The sequence below is a fragment of the Astatotilapia calliptera genome, chromosome 18 (assembly GCF_964374335.1).
Source record: "Astatotilapia calliptera chromosome 18, fAstCal68.1, whole genome shotgun sequence".
Taxonomy (NCBI): Eukaryota; Metazoa; Chordata; class Actinopteri; order Cichliformes; family Cichlidae; genus Astatotilapia; species Astatotilapia calliptera.
The window spans coordinates 6448316-6465203 of record NC_137439.1 but is presented as its reverse complement, the minus strand read 5'-3'; the positions used below and the strand labels follow the sequence as shown (position 1 = coordinate 6465203).

At 39.9% G+C, this 16888-nt stretch overlaps 2 protein-coding genes across 4 annotated transcripts; both read left to right on the top strand.

Moving 5' to 3' along the window:
* Positions 1-1492: 1492 nt before the first annotated feature.
* LOC145421953 (tripartite motif-containing protein 16-like) lies at positions 1493-4215 on the top strand. Its single transcript, XM_080292979.1, has one exon. It carries the CDS (start codon positions 2085-2087, stop codon positions 3744-3746), a length of 1662 nt encoding a protein of 553 aa, XP_080149105.1. The 5' UTR covers positions 1493-2084; the 3' UTR covers positions 3747-4215.
* A 6378-nt stretch (positions 4216-10593) lies between these two features.
* On the top strand, positions 10594-16682 carry LOC145421951 (tripartite motif-containing protein 16-like). Of its 3 annotated transcripts, none has more exons than XM_080292968.1 (2): positions 10594-10861; positions 14332-16682. In XM_080292968.1, exon 2 carries the CDS (start codon positions 14515-14517, stop codon positions 16210-16212), a length of 1698 nt encoding a protein of 565 aa, XP_080149094.1. In that variant the 5' UTR covers positions 10594-10861; positions 14332-14514; the 3' UTR covers positions 16213-16682. The 3 variants fall into 3 exon arrangements, with proteins under 3 accessions (XP_080149094.1, XP_080149095.1, XP_080149096.1); XM_080292969.1 differs by lacking the exon at positions 10594-10861 and adding an exon at positions 10868-11778; XM_080292970.1 differs by lacking the exon at positions 10594-10861 and adding an exon at positions 11789-12579.
* Positions 16683-16888: the final 206 nt, after the last annotated feature.

Sequence of the window (16888 nt, the reverse complement as noted above, 5' to 3'; positions counted from 1 at the left end):
TATGAAGATGTGACGTCCAGTGAGGGAAGGGGGGAGAAAGGGTGAGCAGGTATAAAAATGAGGTGAAGAAGAGATTCGGAGTTCTTCCCTTTTGTCCTCTGTGAGATGAGCAGTTCAGAAGTTTGGATCTAAGAGGTTCACAGTTAAAATTCCAGCAGAGACGCTAAAAGGAGAACCACAGTCCAACCTGTGAATGTTTTTAACCCTTTGTGAAACAACAAAGGCATAAATATGATCATATAAATATCATCTACTGGGTCAGACTCATAGGATCAGGGATTAGAACTCCTTTTATCAGAGAGATGAAATCTACTTCCTGTACAGGTTTTTTTTGTGGGCCTAGCGATCGACAGAAACTAGAGTCAATAAAAAAACTAGACATTGGCTCAATGTGTGTGTGGCACAGGGAAACAAGGACTGAGCGCTGTGTAGTCCCACATAAAGTCAGACACCTGGTCACCCTAGGTGGACCATGGCATGGTCTATATGGAGGATACAGACACTGCTGAAAACATGACTCTGTCTGGTTTAGATGATCAAATGTCTTTACTTTAGGAGGCTGTGGCTCAGAGTACATTCACATAATGCCTTTGAATAAATGTAAAAAGCTTGTTTTGCTCCTGCTTTGATTTCTTTGTCCAGGTAGAAATTCTGCTTTTTGCCTCTAAAATCTGAAACAGTTTGAAACAAAGTTTGGCGCTCTAATCCTCTCTGTGTTTGTCCTTTGGTCAGATGGTGCTATTGAATGAAATATTCCAGTATTCAGTAGCTCAGCAGCTTTGTAACATGTGGTTTTGCACACTGTTCAAACCTCAGATGTTTGTGTAAACAAGTGTGGAGGACACAAACTCACGGGGGGAGGAACGACATTTACTGTTGATGTGTCTGACATTTAGTCTCCATGAGTTCTCATAAGACTGAAGAACTCTGTGATCTCTAACATGCAGCTGTATGTTTTGAAATCATGTGTCTCATTCTCTGGACTTTACTAGACAACGAGTGAAGAACATGTAACGAATATCATCTTTAAAGTGATGAATAATAACTCTGCCTCTGTGTCTTCATAAAAAGATCGTACTTCTGAAAGGTCAGAGGGCAGCATCCACTCTGGGTTTACACAGTTTTGCAGGTTTAGCTCTTCTGAAGTTCAGCACCTGCTTTTTCAACCAATCAGAAGCCAGTATTGTAGAGAGTTCATATTTCTTTTCATGCAATTGAATCATTTTGAATGTTTAGGTGAATATTTATATTTAGAGTATTTTCTCGATCAGTGTCTTCAGTCCTGACCCTGAGTGCGTACATTTAAAAATAAAGTGATATAACTTCTTTTACATTACTGTGAACTTCTTGTACAGTTTGACAGCTGATTGTTGTCGTGTTTGTCGTCATATGAAGATCGTTTCCTAAAGAGGACTAAACAGTCATTTAGCCTCTGGCTCCATCCATGAATCTGATGTTTGCTGTATAATCTGTGCTGTTAATAGTGTAATGGAACATATGATTTGCACATATAATTTCATATGTAATTATGATGATCTTTACCCATTAAGATTTCAAATGAAACGATAAACAAAGGCCAAGAAAACTGAGTTAAACTCCTGAGTCTACTATATATTTGCACCATGAAGAAATGAATTGTTTGCACCAGTAATAAATAATCAAATATATCAAATTATCATCAATTATTTAAATAAAAAGAACCATCGCTCCAAACAAAACAACAATTAAACAGAGAGTCCTATAAAACTTCAATTTCAAACATCCACGTAAAGTTAAACTATTAAACTTTAACTGGGTCAGACTTGTTACTGCATGTTCTAACCAAACATACCACACCCTGCATCATGTGATTGGCTCTTGGTCGCTCTGTAAGAATATTTCTTTAGTGCCTCCCTTCACAGATGTGTCTGTATCAGGATGGGTCTAAACAACATGGTGTAAATGCAGTTGCTGGTGAGCCTCATTTCCTGTAGGAGGTGAACAAGAGCAGAGATCTGTTTCCCTTCAGAGCACAGAGGTTGTTTCTGTTCAGAGGAAGTCAAACTGTCTGACAGTCACTGAGAGACGGTGAAACGGCACAGCACATGAATCAAATGGACCAAACAAAATTCTGCTGTTCAGTCTGTTTGGATCTACTGAAGGATCCGGTGACTATTCCCTGTGGACACAGCTACTGCATGAACTGTATTAAAAGCTTCTGGGATGAAGAGGAAAAGAAGAAAATCTACAGCTGCCCTCAGTGCCGGAGGACTTTCACACCGAGGCCTGCCCTGGAGAAAAACTTATTAGTGGAAGATTTAGTGGAGGAGCTGAAGAAGACTGGACTCCAAGCTGCTCCTGCTGATCACTGCTATGCTGGACCTGAAGATGTGGCCTGTGATTTCTGCACTGGAAGAAAAATGAAAGCATTCAAGTCCTGTTTATTCTGTCTGGCATCTTACTGTGAGAAACACCTTCAGACTCATTATGATTCACCTACATTCAAGAAACACAAGCTGGTGGAGCCCTCCAAGAAGCTCCAGGAGAACATCTGCTCTCGTCATGATGAGGTGATGAAGATGTTCTGCCGTACTGATCAGCAGAGTATCTGTTATCTCTGCTCTGTGGATGAACATAAAGGCCACGACACAGTCTCAGCTGCAGCAGAAAGGACTGAGAGGCAGAGAGAGCTGGAGGTGAGTCGACAAAACATCCAGCAGAGAATCCAGGACAGAGAGAAAGATGTGAAGCTGCTTCAACAGGAGGTGGAGGCCATCAATCAGTCTGCTGATCAAACAGTGGAGCACAGTGAGAAGATCTTCACTGAGCTGATCCATCTCATCCAGAAAAGAAGCTCTGATGTGAAGCAGCAGATCAGATCCCAGCAGGAAACTGAAGTGAGTCGAGTCAAAGAGCTTCAGGAGAAGCTGGAGCAGGAGATCACTGAGCTGAAGAGGAAAGATGCTGAGCTGAAGCAGCTCTCACACACAGAGGATCACATCCAGTTTCTACACAACTACCCCTCACTGTCAGCACTCAGTGAGTCTACAGACTCATCCAGCATCAATATCCGTCCTCTGAGCTACTTTGAGGATGTGACAGCAGCTGTGTCAGAGGTCAGAGATAAACTACAGGACATTCTGAGAGAGGAATGGACAAACATCTCACTGACAGTCACTGAAGTGGATGTTTTACTGTTGGATCCACCACCAGAGCCAAAGACCAGAGCTGGATTCTTAAAATATTCATGTGAAATCACACTGGATCCAAACACAGCAAACAAAAAGCTGTTATTATCAGAGGGGAACAGAAAAGCAACATTAATGAATCAACAACAGTCTTATTCTGATCATCCAGACAGATTCACTTGGTGGTTTCAGGTCCTGAGTAGAGAGAGTCTGACTGGACGTTGTTACTGGGAGGTGGAGTGGAGAGGGGGAGGAGTTTATGTAGCAGTCGCATACAAGAATATCAGCAGAAAAGGAGGTGAGTGTGTTTTTGGACGTAATGACAAATCTTGGTCATTAGATTGTAACAACAACAGTTATACATTTTGGTACAACAACATCCAAACTCCTGTCTCAGGTCCTCAGTCCTCCAGAGTAGGAGTGTACCTGGATCACAGAGCAGGTATTTTGTCCTTCTACAGCGTCTCTGAAACCATGACTCTCCTCCACAGAGTCCAGACCACATTCACTCAGCCGCTCTATGCTGGTCTGAGGATTTATGTTTATGGAGCCACCGCTGAGTTGATTAAAGTGAAATAGACTGAAGTCTTTCATATTGTGGGTTTAAATCTGTATTTTAGTTTCATTTTATTTTCTCTCCATCATTTCTGCACAGAGATCAGCTGTCAGTCAAACATTATGGGTGGTACCTCCACATCTTCTAGTTGTTCTCTTGATGTTTCTGAGTTTTTAAAGGAGATCTTTCCTGTGACTGTTTATGGAGGCTATCACTGCTCATCATCATTTTGATTTACTAAAATATTTCTCCACATGAAAATGTAAACTTCTCTATCCTCTAAATGTTTCTGGAATATTTGTCTTGAAAAATGTCGACATTTCTCTTTATGAGTATGGCAGACCATGTGTGTGTGTTTGTGTTTGTTTTTGTCAAGATCATCAAACAAATGAGGAAAAACTGTGATTTTAATGAATGAATTCATATATTGTGTTGATGTTTTATTGTGTGAATAAACTGGAAGGTTTGACTATAAATCAAACTTTGAACAAAGTCTTTTCTTCTGTCTTCATTCCAGGATCTCACTCAAATCTGATGCAGAAAATATGAAACTAATCTGAGAGAATAACTGAAGCAGTTTTCCTCCTGAAGCATCACAAAGTTCAGAGTTCATGTTTAGAGCAGAAGATTCAGCAGTCGCTCTGTGACCTTTCAACTTTCTTCACTAAAACAGCTTCATTACAGAGAAACAAGTCACATTTTCTTCATGTTCTTAAGTCCTTTCAAATGTTTTTAATGGTCCTTGAATGCAGCATCAGTGTCGCAGGTTTAAAAGGTCACTTTCTGTTGTGTTCAAAGATTTCCTTCAGATATGGTCTTTAATCAGTAAAGCCAGTGATACAGCAGTGTCATTAGCTGTGTTATTGGCACCAGGCTGTATTTATGTATGTGTTTAATTCTGTCTGAGGATGTCTTCAGCATGAAATGATCATTTGCTCAGCTGCTGTGTCTCATCTCTTATCAGACATTGGTTGGAACAGAGTTTTGTTGCTGACCATCTGACAAGAGGGTGAAGAAAAGCTTCAGGCTTCATTTGGACACTACGTTGGACAGAAGTCTCCACAAAAATGACTCAGAAACACAAATATTATTAATGAAAGTCCAAATGTCAAAAAGGGGTCATACATGATCCTGAGAAATGTCCTTGAACATTTGAACATGAGTCAGAGGGTTGTCAGGTTTCTACACTGCATCGTGGCATCAAGCCTGAGATGTCTGTGGAAACAAGTATGGAGGACACAAATGCACAGACGCAGTCGAGCTGTTTACTGCTGATGAGGAAGGAAAATAGTCTGTTGGATATTAAAGCAGCATTTATTAGAGTAAGAACAGATACTTGTGTCCTTCATTTGATCCCCGTCAATTTACAGAAGACTTAAGGACCCTTTGACTTCTAACATACAGCTGCATGTTTACAATTTTATTATTTATTGATTTCTAGCAAAGTGAGACTTTACTGATTAAAGACATATAATCAGACATATTACTGTTACTCTCTGAAAAAGACTCACATAAAGCAGATTTATCACAAGCAAACATCAAGACACATCCTTCATGGCTTAAAGGTGCAGTGGGACTCTTTCGCCATCTGGTGGTTGTACAATTTTCTCTCGTCTCTTATTTGTTGTGTGTGATCAGGACAATTCTGGAGAAGATGAGCCTGCAGGGGAAAGTCACCCCCTGCAGGCCAGAAAGAAATGGGATATCTTAAAAATACAAAGTATGTATGTGTGATATCAAGAAGATAATCCTTAAGAACACAAGTTAATAAATGCAATTACTAAGAGTTGTTGTGTTGTATTGATTTGCTTCCTGTCCTAATTCCCTCTCTCCCTGAGGACACTCCAGGGCCATCTATGCAAACAAATCAGTTACAGGATCAAATGAATAATAGAAAATAAACAGAAATAGAAAATGTTCTTCTATAAGTTTCATAGAGATTTGGTTTACATAGTTTATATAATATAGTAAATGTGCACGAATGACCAGCAATCATTCAGTCATTGCGACATTTCTGGGTCCATTTTAAAGTTGTCATGCTTTGGCGCTAGCGACCGGAAAAACACAGAAGTGAGTGCAGACTTTACTGAAGGCTAGAAGACTGTCCAATTTCACAGCAGCTCACTTCCGGCCTACTCGGCCTTCGAAGGACCCACCCTATGTGGACCGGGTAGGTCGGGTCCTTCGAAGCATGATACCCCTGAATTTGGACACAGCCCCAGAGAACAGGACTGGGGAAACATGGATAACATGACAGGAAGAGGAACAGAAGGAAACATGAGGGAAGCAAGAACTCACAACAAGATAATCACAGCCACACAGAGGGAGACACAGAGTGCAAAGACACAAGGTGGGAAATACTAACTAATACACATCTAAACAGGGACAACCTCGGCACTAGAGAATCAACTTAACCAAAGACGACTTAAACATGAGACATAATACAAAATGACATCAAAACACAAGAAAACTGAAAACGCTGGGTCAATGATCCAGGATCGTGACAGGTTTGAGGCCTCAGTGTTGTCACTGCAGTAGATCAAGCAGTCAATATAATAATCCTGACATGTTTGTATAGTTGCATGTAGATCAAGTGTAAGCATACCACAGGTTATTATTTATTTATTATTTGCTACTACATATGTCATATTAGGTAAACTGACATAAGATTTGTTGCCAAGAAGCATTTTTACAACAAAGAAATAAATGACCAGACACAACTTTCCTTACATTTCATACAAAGTTTAGATGGTTTTCCATGTTTTGTTTGTTTGTTTCAGAAATACTAGAACATGGATTCTCCTTTATTGAGCTATTTCACTGCTAACCTCTAAATCCTCTCATCTCCAGAAACCCTGGATGGATGTTAAGACATTATTACTTTATTGCAACAGCAGAGAGTCCAGCCAAACTGATCATTTCATCAGATCACATTTTTAACTTTTCAGTGGTTGTTTGTTTTGGGGAACTGAGCAGCAGTTAGCCTGGGAAATAGCTAGCAACACTAGATTTAAGGAGATAGCAGCATAACTAAAGGCTGGTTTAGCATCACTGCCCTTTTTATTTAAAAATAAAGTTTTATACCCTATATCTTAAAAGTGGCGTTTGGCCTCAATTATTATCTCTGGACCTGAACTCCACGTAAGACTGAATGATGAATAATTCAACATAACACTGGATGAGAGAAAATAAGGCATGCACCCTGGCAAAATAAAAACACAATGAAAGTGAAAAAAGTGAAAATGAAAAGTGTTGGTTGTTTGTAAATGATGTCGTACTTGCATAGGTCCTGTCTACTCACAGCACTTTCTGCTACATGTCTCATGTACCCAGTCACACACGTTCATGCAGCACTTCTATCTGTGCCTGAGGGCTTTAGCCAACATTCACACACGCTGATGGACTTGGGGTTCAGTGTCTTGTCCAAGGATACTTTGGCATGTGGACTGGAGGAAACTGTGGACCAATCCACTGACCCTGTGACTGGTACCAATTGTACCACCTGAACCACAGCTGGGACAAGATTAAAGCTGCTTAAAAGAAAACAGCAAGAGCAAAAAATAAAGAACACTTGGGAAAGTCCGAATAGAGATAACATGTGTTCACTGCTTGAGCCGCAATCTACTAGCTAACCTGAGTGAAGGAAAAGATTTGTCACGATTAACCTCTAAAGTTGGCAGCTCCTTGTAATGAATCATTTGACATTTCCATTTACTGCCAGTCTTTAGTGACTGAAACACTAACATGTGAAATTGTCTGTCAGAATTCACAGTTATGTTCTGCAGCAGATTTTAATCAAACTTTATGCAGCCTGGCGGGTGTTCATCGGCCTTCCTGGTGTTTTAATTGGCCAGCACCTTAGCGTGCAAGGTGAATACAGCATGAATCACACAGGCTGCCATAAACAAAGTTACGCCCAAGACACATATTTGAAATTAAAATCACCTGAGGACCTCGGTGCTGCTGCATACACACCTCCACACCACGTTATACCACCACAGGGCTAGTGATGGAAATTCCAGCTGTTTTTAGAGAACCGGCTCTTTTGGCTCCTAACCGGCTCTTCAGGTTGTTTTGTTGCTTTAATTAATTTCTTATCAACAAAAATATGAAATTATGCACAAAAGGAATTACTAATGTAAAAAAGATTGTGGTTTTATTTATATATGTTTACATATAAATATAGACGGTGGCCCCTAGAGACAAATCACGTACAAAGCTCAACATTGCCCCTAGCATCCTGGAGCACTTCCGTTGTGTTTTGTACGTGTTTTGGAGTTTGTACGTGCTGCTTTGTCTCTAGGGGCCACAAGGTGTAGGTCTATTAGGTGTTGATGCTGGAGTGAAAAATTCCTGATGGACAAAAATGGACAAGAAAAGGTCAAAGCCATCAGGTCCTTGGTTTAGAAAAAAACAGAAAAGGAGAAACAAGCAAACGATACAGGTAAGCAGATGTGTCTTTAGATAACGGCAGGTATTATGTATCCTGAAACAAGGTAACATTCATTAGTAGAAATTGGGAAAATTTCCAAAAGATTAAAAGATTATTGAATCTTTTGGACTGTTCAGCATAATATTTATTCGATTTCACAGTCCTGTGGTCTCAGCCTCAGATACTTATCAAATCAAACAAAGCTCATAAAAAACAAACAGATGGACGCTGAATGAATTATTAGATTAATTGGAAGAGGTGTTTTATTGATTTGTCTGCTACTCTCAGTGTATGATGAATTATAATGTCTGTTTGTCATTTACTCTCTTTCTCTCACTATATCAAATATTTATCTGGTTAAATTCAGTATGGTCCCGATAGCAGTTTCCACAATAACATATGTTAATGTACAATCCTTAATTTGGTGTGTGTGTGTGTGTGTGTGTGTGTGTGTGTGTGTGTGTGTGTGTGTGTGTGTGTGTGTGTGTGTGTGTGATTTACATTGCTGTGCTTGTGAGTCACCATCTACCGCACATATACATGGCCAATAAACACAATTCTGATTCTTATATTTCTGTTTTGCCTACGTCGTTGGGTTCGAAGGATCTCTTCACGTGTGTCTTGCTGGTGTCTGCTTACATCTGCTATTTGTCTGTTTGACTTGCTCCAGTCGCCACAGATGGCCCCATGCTGCATTGTGTTCTAGCACAAAGTGTGTTTGTGCTAGGATCAGTTATAACAACCATCATTCACCTGTGGAGTGTAAATTACTATTTGACTTGTGTATTTTTTATTTTCTTTGTTTTAAAAGCATGTGTGATGTTTTAAAATGCTTGGAGGAGATTTTAGTAGTTCTTCTTGTATGACTGTGAGCAATGAGCCTGGTGGTAAGTGTCCTATTACAGGTTTAAAAGTAGGATAAGCTAGTAGCCGTGGGGCCTTCATGCCAGTGGGTTGTTTTCCACATTCCTTTTGTTTTACACCACCTTGTGTATATAGGTGGTTGGTTTGTACGTGTGCCTTTTTTTCTCCCCATGGTCCTCAGCTACTGGTAAGTCCAGCTCAATATTTGGTTGTTTTACTTCACAGTCAACCTTTATACTGATTCATGCCGCACTTGTTTTAACTTCTGTTTTATTTGTATTTGTTTGTTTGTTTTTAACAAATATATTGAATAAAAGTATTTTGATATTGAAACCAGTCTGCATCAGTAGTGTATTCGAGCCTGCGTTATCATTTGTTTGGCTTGTTTGAAACTACAATCTTTATATTTCATAGCGGTGAAATTCCCCTAGGTTGCGGTGTTGCATTTTAATCATAACCCCCCCTGAAAAACCTCACCAGACATTATGTTTTTGAGACCTGGGTGGAGATTCAGTTCAATTCAGTTTTCACTTCCATCATACAATGTGAAATCCTTTGGTTCCTAACATAGTACTCAGTTCATATCAGCTCAGATATCCAGCATGTGTTTTTTTTCCCTTTTCAGATCTGAAGTGTGTTCAAAGCATTGTTTTAATTTGTTTCAGATATAATGCCTATTTATGTCCTGTTTCATATGTAACATGAGTTCGCCTTCTGAGGCTGCACATTAAAATGTACTCTCAGCTATTTGTTCAAAAGTCACTGAAAACAAGTGAAATAGTGCAGCAAGGAAATCAGATGGACGAAATAAGATTCTATTTTGATCTGTTTGGATCTACTGAAGGATCCGGTGACTATTCCCTGTGGACACAGCTACTGCATGAACTGTATTAAAACCCTTCTGGGATGAAGAGAAGAAAATCTATAGCTGCCCTCAGTGCAGACAGACTTTCACATCGAGACATGTCCTGATGGAAAACACCATGTAAGCAGATTTAGTGGAGGAGCTGAAGAAGACTGGACTCCAAGCTGGACCTGAAGATGTGGCCTGTGATGTCTGCACTGGGAGAAAAATGAAAGCCTTCAAGTCCGGTTATGATGAGGTGATAAAGATGTTCTGCTATAGGAAAATTTATGCAGATGTGTTTACATTTTTATGTTGAATATTCTTTTTAAGATTTGCTACAAAAACTGAGGCAGGATTTAAATGGCTAGTTTTGATCTTTTTATCTATAATTTGTTAAATTTTAAATTCCTTCAAGTTTTTTGTAAACTGGAGTGCCCATTATGAATAATTGAATTATTTGCACTGGTAATAAATACAGTAAAATACATTCACGAATAACAAAAAGTTTTTTCGTTTTCAATTTTTTTAAAAATATAACCAAACAATACAACAATGCACCAAAATTTTCAGGACTGTGGATGATACAAAGTGCTGCTGTAACTGTGACAGGGTGGAAAACTACCCTTATAGCCCCTTAGCAGTACCAAAAGACTCCATACAGGTGTTATTCATAAGTTGATTTTGTACTAAAAGAGTTGACAGTAAAAAAAAAGGCACTCAGTTAATACAAATTCTTAAGCCTGAAAACAATGTAAATACACTGCGAAATTGTTTTAAATTGGTTATTTTTCATGTTGCATTAATGGTTGTCATTTGATTCAAGAGAACTGCGATCTGTACATCAGTAATCGGCTAGTAAGTCTTTTCTGGGATCGATTGGTAATGGCTTCTTTCTCTACCAGGGGGCTTTCGCGCGCTCTCTCCTCATTACAAAACTACTGCAGAAGAGAAGCATCTCAAAATCACCCTCGTCATTCTTTCCTCCGTGTTTTAAGGTAATGGTGATCAAAACAGGATATTTTATACTCTGTACGTTGTTGAGATATTTTATAGGTAGTCTTTCGTTATTTTGTGAGCTTCAGAAACATTTTATTATAGATTTTTAGTGGGTAGACCGCGGTTTTGAGCCTCAGTTGCACAATGGCCATTAAGCTAACGGCAGAAGCTATAAACGTTTCTATTGTTATTATTTTGTACGGAAACATGTTCAGATACAAATAGTAAGCACTCAATTGTTATTTTTGGGTTATTAATTAGCTCTTTCTTCCACTGTGTGACATTGAGCAGTACGCAATGTGAATTACTTATGTTCATTTTTCATTGCATTAAACTACTGCATGAGAGAATCACTTGAAAATCACTCGTAATTTCCCCTCTGCTTTCAGGGGTGTAACATAACTGCGCAATACAGCTGCAGTGAGCAAAGCTTTGGATGTACAGTTAGGAAATTATACTAAAGCTAAGTAGGTGAAGCAAGCATGCAGTTAATGACTTTTTTACACCACAGTACACTTGGCATTAGGGCTGCCAAGATTAGTCGACTAGTCATTATTACGTCGTTTATCAAAATCGTAAACCACTAATTTAATAGTCGACGCGTCGTTTGAAGCTTTGTAAGATCCTGAAAGACAGGAATAAGCAGTAGGATTTAAGAGTGTAATAACGGACTGAAACAGAAGATGGCAGCAATGCATGTTCAAGGATGCCAGCTGCCGTTAAAGGCAAAAGAAGAAGAAGCAGTCTCCGGCATCGTAGCTCTGTCCAAATTCAGGGGCGGCATCCTTCTGAGGCCGCATTTGTAGGCCGATTGCGTTACAGCGACGCGACGAAGGCTGTCCATTTCGAAGACTCCGACAAATGCGTCGTCCTTTTCCCCGGATTTGGAGGATGGGTCATGCTAGTGCAGTAAGCTGTGCGTCCAATGGATGCATGATCTGATCAGTCAACTAATCGCAAAAATAATCGGTGACTAGTCGACGATCAAAATCATCATTTGTGGCAGCCCTACTTGGCACTGGTCATTTGTATAACAATTCTTACATAATGAGTAAAACATGTTTGATTTATTGTAGACAGTTGTTCCCATGCTTATTTTGAGAAAAAGTCAACACGTGAGATTAGTTGTTTCAAGAAAAACTGCCATGGCTGCTGTACCCTCTACAAAATGCCTTGTTTAGATGAGTTAAGAGTGTAACAAATTCATCCTGTTTAATCCACAAGGGCAGGGGTGTCAAAGTCCTGAAACTTTTACATGTGTCCCTGCCGCGACACACCTGAATAAAATGAGTAGGTCATTAGCAAGAGTCTTGACTACATGCTGAGGTGGGAACCCCTAAACCTCAACATTTTTAACTTAACATTCAGCAATTATTTCAACTCAAAACGTTCAGTTATCAGCATTCACACTGCAGTTTCTTCAGAAAATGCATTTTCTAGTTTTAAATAAATGAAAGTGTTTGGAAAAAAATGTACTTCAACAATAAAAATGCTTATATTGTGCCACGTTCATTCATGAGCTGCTATAACATGAATCTAATGGCTGAATTGCCACCTCAGTATGCAGTCAGGGCTCTTGCTAATTGATCTAATTTTATTGAGGTGTGTTGGAGCAGCGACACATGTAAAAGTTTCAGGACCTCAAGGACTGGAGTTTTGACACCTGTGCACAAGGGTGTAACCAGCGTTATCATGGAGTGCTTTATTATCTCAAAAGGTACTATACCAATAAAGTAGAGCTGGGCGATATAAGATTTTTTCATATCACGATATGTTTTCATTTCAGGCGATAACGATATCTATCACGATATAAGCCAAATAACTATATTTGTAAGATTTAAATGTGCCGTTGCTCACAAGTAAAATGTGAAATAATCAGCAGCTTGTTTTTATTTAAATATTTATTTCCCATAATAAGTTCAACAGGGTAGATGTACTTAAGGAACATGAGACTTAAACTACACAAAAGGCAGCCGCTAAAGCGTTTAAGTTTCAAAATAGAACAAACGAAACGGACTACTAAATTGTCAATTCCACTTAGAAACAAAATATTAATTCTAAAAATAAATCTTAGTTTGTTTTACAGAAGAACAGACAAAACTGACTAACTTTTGTCAATATCAAATAAACTGAGAACTAAAAGGAAATTCTCAATCTCTCCTTGTTGTATAGCTTAGCTTTTCAAACAGTTTTAACAGTTACTTTAGTCTGACAAAAGCCGAATGACGAATTAGCGCTTCCAGTCAGAGACTGAGGCTACGTCCACACGTACACGGGTATTTTTGAAAACTGAGATTTTCCGTTTTCGTTTTAAAAATAATCCTGTCCACACATAAAGGGAGAAATGAAGGAAAACGCTGCTATGAACATGCCAAAGCAGCAGGTGGAGCTAGATTCCTAACCGTGCAGAAATGTTGGCCAATCAGAAGTCTAGAAGCCTCGGTGGGAAAAAGTAAACAAAGCTGGGGCATAGAAGCAGAACAGTCGTATGTGTGGAGGGACAGTAACTGTGTGTATATGTAAGCATTTAAACACTGCAGAAATTAGAATTAACAGTAACAGTATTGTAGAAATTCATTTCACCGACACAATAACGTGGCGCGCAGTGTGACGTCAAAAAATCCTTTGACGCTGCGTTTTCTCCGTTTTTCTAGTCCACACCTAAATGCAAAGACGGAGTTTTCAAAAGTCTTCGTTTTCAGTGACCAAAAACGCCGTTTACGTGTGGACGAAAGGTGAAAACGCATAGAAAAATCTGCGTTTTCAAAAATACCCGGGTACGTGTGGACGTAGCGCATGCACCAGTTTATTGTATTTCCAGACTTGCTTTTGGCACAATTTACAGTGCACGCTACTCTGTTTTTTGTCAGACTTGAAATAGCCGAAATACCTTCACACTACGGAACTTCTATGGCTCTTCCGTTCGACAATCTCTCCGGCATTGGAACCATCATCTGTTTTCTCTTCGGTAACCTTTGGTCACGCTCGGTTGATTTTTCTAGTCGGCACACTCATTTCCTCCATTACCCGGGCGGTACGGTGGCTGGCTGCTTGCCAAACAAATACACATGTGCGGCTTGGCACTTGTGCTGTACGTAACAAGTCACGTGACACTGCGGCTGTGATTGGTTCGGCTCTGCACTACTTAATTTGGATTGGCTGTTCTTTTTTTTTTTTTCTTTTTTCTTTTTTTTTTTTTTTAAGAGGACAAGAGCGGCGAGGTCTATCGCGATAGTTTAATTTTTCTATCGAGAAAAAGTTATATCGCGATACATATCGTTATCGTTCTATCGCCCAATAAAGTTTTACCTTACTTAAATCATCGCCACAAGGCATTTCATATAGGCTAAGTTACTAGTTAACAAGGTTAGCTAGGTCACAGTTTTAACTGCATATTGTAAATCAAACATAACAAACCCTGGCACTGATGAAATAAGCATTTATGACTTGTTGTTGCCTCCCTTCACAGATGTGTCTGTATCAGGATGGGTCTAAACAACATGGTGTAAATGCAGTTGCTGGTGAGCCTCATTTCCTGTAGGAGGTGAACAAGAGCAGAGATCTGTTTCCCTTCAGAGCACAGAGGTTGTTTCTGTTCAGAGGAAGTGAAACTGTCTGACAGTCACTGAGAGACGGTGAAACGGCACAGCACATGAATCAAATGGATCAAACAAAATTCTGCTGTTCAGTCTGTTTGGATCTACTGAAGGATCCAGTGACTATTCCCTGTGGACACAGCTACTGCATGAACTGTATTAAAAGCTTCTGGGATGAAGAGGAAAAGAAGAAAATCTACAGCTGCCCTCAGTGCCGGAGGACTTTCACAGCGAGGCCTGTCCTGGAGAAAAACACCATGTTAGCAGATTTAGTGGAGGAGCTGAAGAAGACTGGACTCCAAGCTGCTCCTGCTGATCACTGCTATGCTGGACCTGAAGATGTGGCCTGTGATGTCTGCACTGGAAGAAAAATGAAAGCATTCAAGTCCTGTTTATTCTGTCTGGCATCTTACTGTGAGAAACACCTTCAGCCTCATTATGATTCACCTACATTCAAGAAACACAAGCTGGTGGAGCCCTCCAAGAAGCTCCAGGAGAACATCTGCTCTCGTCATGATGAGGTGATGAAGATGTTCTGCCGTACTGATCAGCAGAGTATCTGTTATCTCTGCTCTGTGGATGAACATAAAGGCCACATCACAGTCTCAGCTGCAGCAGAAAGGACTGAGAGGCAGAGAGAGCTGGAGGTGAGTCGACAAAACATCCAGCAGAGAATCCAGGACAGAGAGAAAGATGTGAAGCTGCTTCAACAGGAGGTGGAGGCCATCAATCAGTCTGCTGATCAAACAGTGGAGCACAGTGAGAAGATCTTCACTGAGCTGATCCATCTCATCCAGAAAAGAAGCTCTGATGTGAAGCAGCAGATCAGATCCCAGCAGGAAACTGAAGTGAGTCGAGTCAAAGAGCTTCAGGAGAAGCTGGAGCAGGAGATCACTGAGCTGAAGAGGAAAGATGCTGAGCTGAAGCAGCTCTCACACACAGAGGATCACATCCAGTTTCTACACAACTACCCCTCACTGTCAGCACTCAGTGAGTCTACAGACTCATCCAGCATCAATATCCGTCCTCTGAGCTACTTTGAGGATGTGACAGCAGCTGTGTCAGAGGTCAGAGATAAACTACAGGACATTCTGAGAGAGGAATGGACAAACATCTCACTGACAGTCACTGAAGTGGATGTTTTACTGCCACAACCACAGCCAAAGACCAGAGCTGGATTCTTAAAATATTCATGTGAAATCACACTGGATCCAAACACAGCAAACAAACTGCTGTTATTATCAGAGGGGAACAGAAAAGCGCAAGCAGTGAATCAACAACAGTCTTATTCTGATCATCCAGACAGATTCACTGGATGGCGGCAGGTCCTGAGTAGAGAGAGTCTGACTGGACGTTGTTACTGGGAGGTGGAGTGGAGAGGGAGAGGAGTTTATGTAGCAGTCGCATACAAGAATATCAGCAGAGAAGGATGTGGTAATGAATGTTTGTTTGGACATAATGACAAATCTTGGTCATTAGATTGTAACAACAACAGTTTTACATTTTGGTACAACAACATCCAAACTCCTGTCTCAGGTCCTCGTTCCTCCAGAGTAGGAGTGTACCTGGATCACAGAGCAGGTATTTTGTCCTTCTACAGCGTCTCTGAAACCATGACTCTCCTCCACAGAGTCCAGACCACATTCACTCAGCCGCTCTATGTTGGACTTTGGCTTCACTATGCTGGACTGATGGTTTACTACCATTATGATGATTATTGTGGAGCCACAGCTGAGTTGATTAAGCTCAAATAGACTGAAGTCTTTCATATTGTGGGTTTAAATCTGTATTTTAGTTTCATTTTATTTTCTCTCCATCATTTCTGCACAGAGATCAGCTGTCAGTCAAACATTATGGGTGGTACCTCCACATCTTCTAGTTGTTCTCTTGATATTTCTGAGTTTTTAAAGGAGATCTTTCCTGTGACTGTTTATGGAGGCTATCACTGCTCATCATCATTTTCATTTACTAAAATATTTCTCCACATGAAAATGTAAACTTCTCTATCCTCTAAATCTTTCTGGAATATTTGTATTGAAAAATGTTGACATTTCTCTTCATGAGTATGGCAGACCATGTGTGTGTGTTTGTGTTTGGTTTTTGTCAAAATCATCAAACAAATGAGGAAAAACTGTGATTTTAATGAATGAATTCATATATTGTGTTGATGTTTTATTGTGTGAATAAACTGGAAGGTTTGACTATAAATCAAACTTTGAACAAAGTCTTTTCTTCTGTCTTCATTCCAGGATCTCACTCAAATCTGATGCAGAAAATATGAAACTAATCTGAGAGAATAACTGAAGCAGTTTTCCTCCTGAAGCATCACAAAGTTCAGAGTTCATGTTTAGAGCAGAAGATTCAGCAGTCGCTCTGTGACCTTTCAACTTTCTTCACTAAAACAGCTTCATTACAGAGAAACAAGTCACA

Coding starts and splice junctions, on each gene's coding strand:
- LOC145421951 (XM_080292968.1), top strand. CDS start 14,515: ATGAATCAAATGGATCAAACAAAATTCTGCTGTTCAGTCTGTTTGGAT.
- LOC145421953 (XM_080292979.1), top strand. CDS start 2,085: ATGAATCAAATGGACCAAACAAAATTCTGCTGTTCAGTCTGTTTGGAT.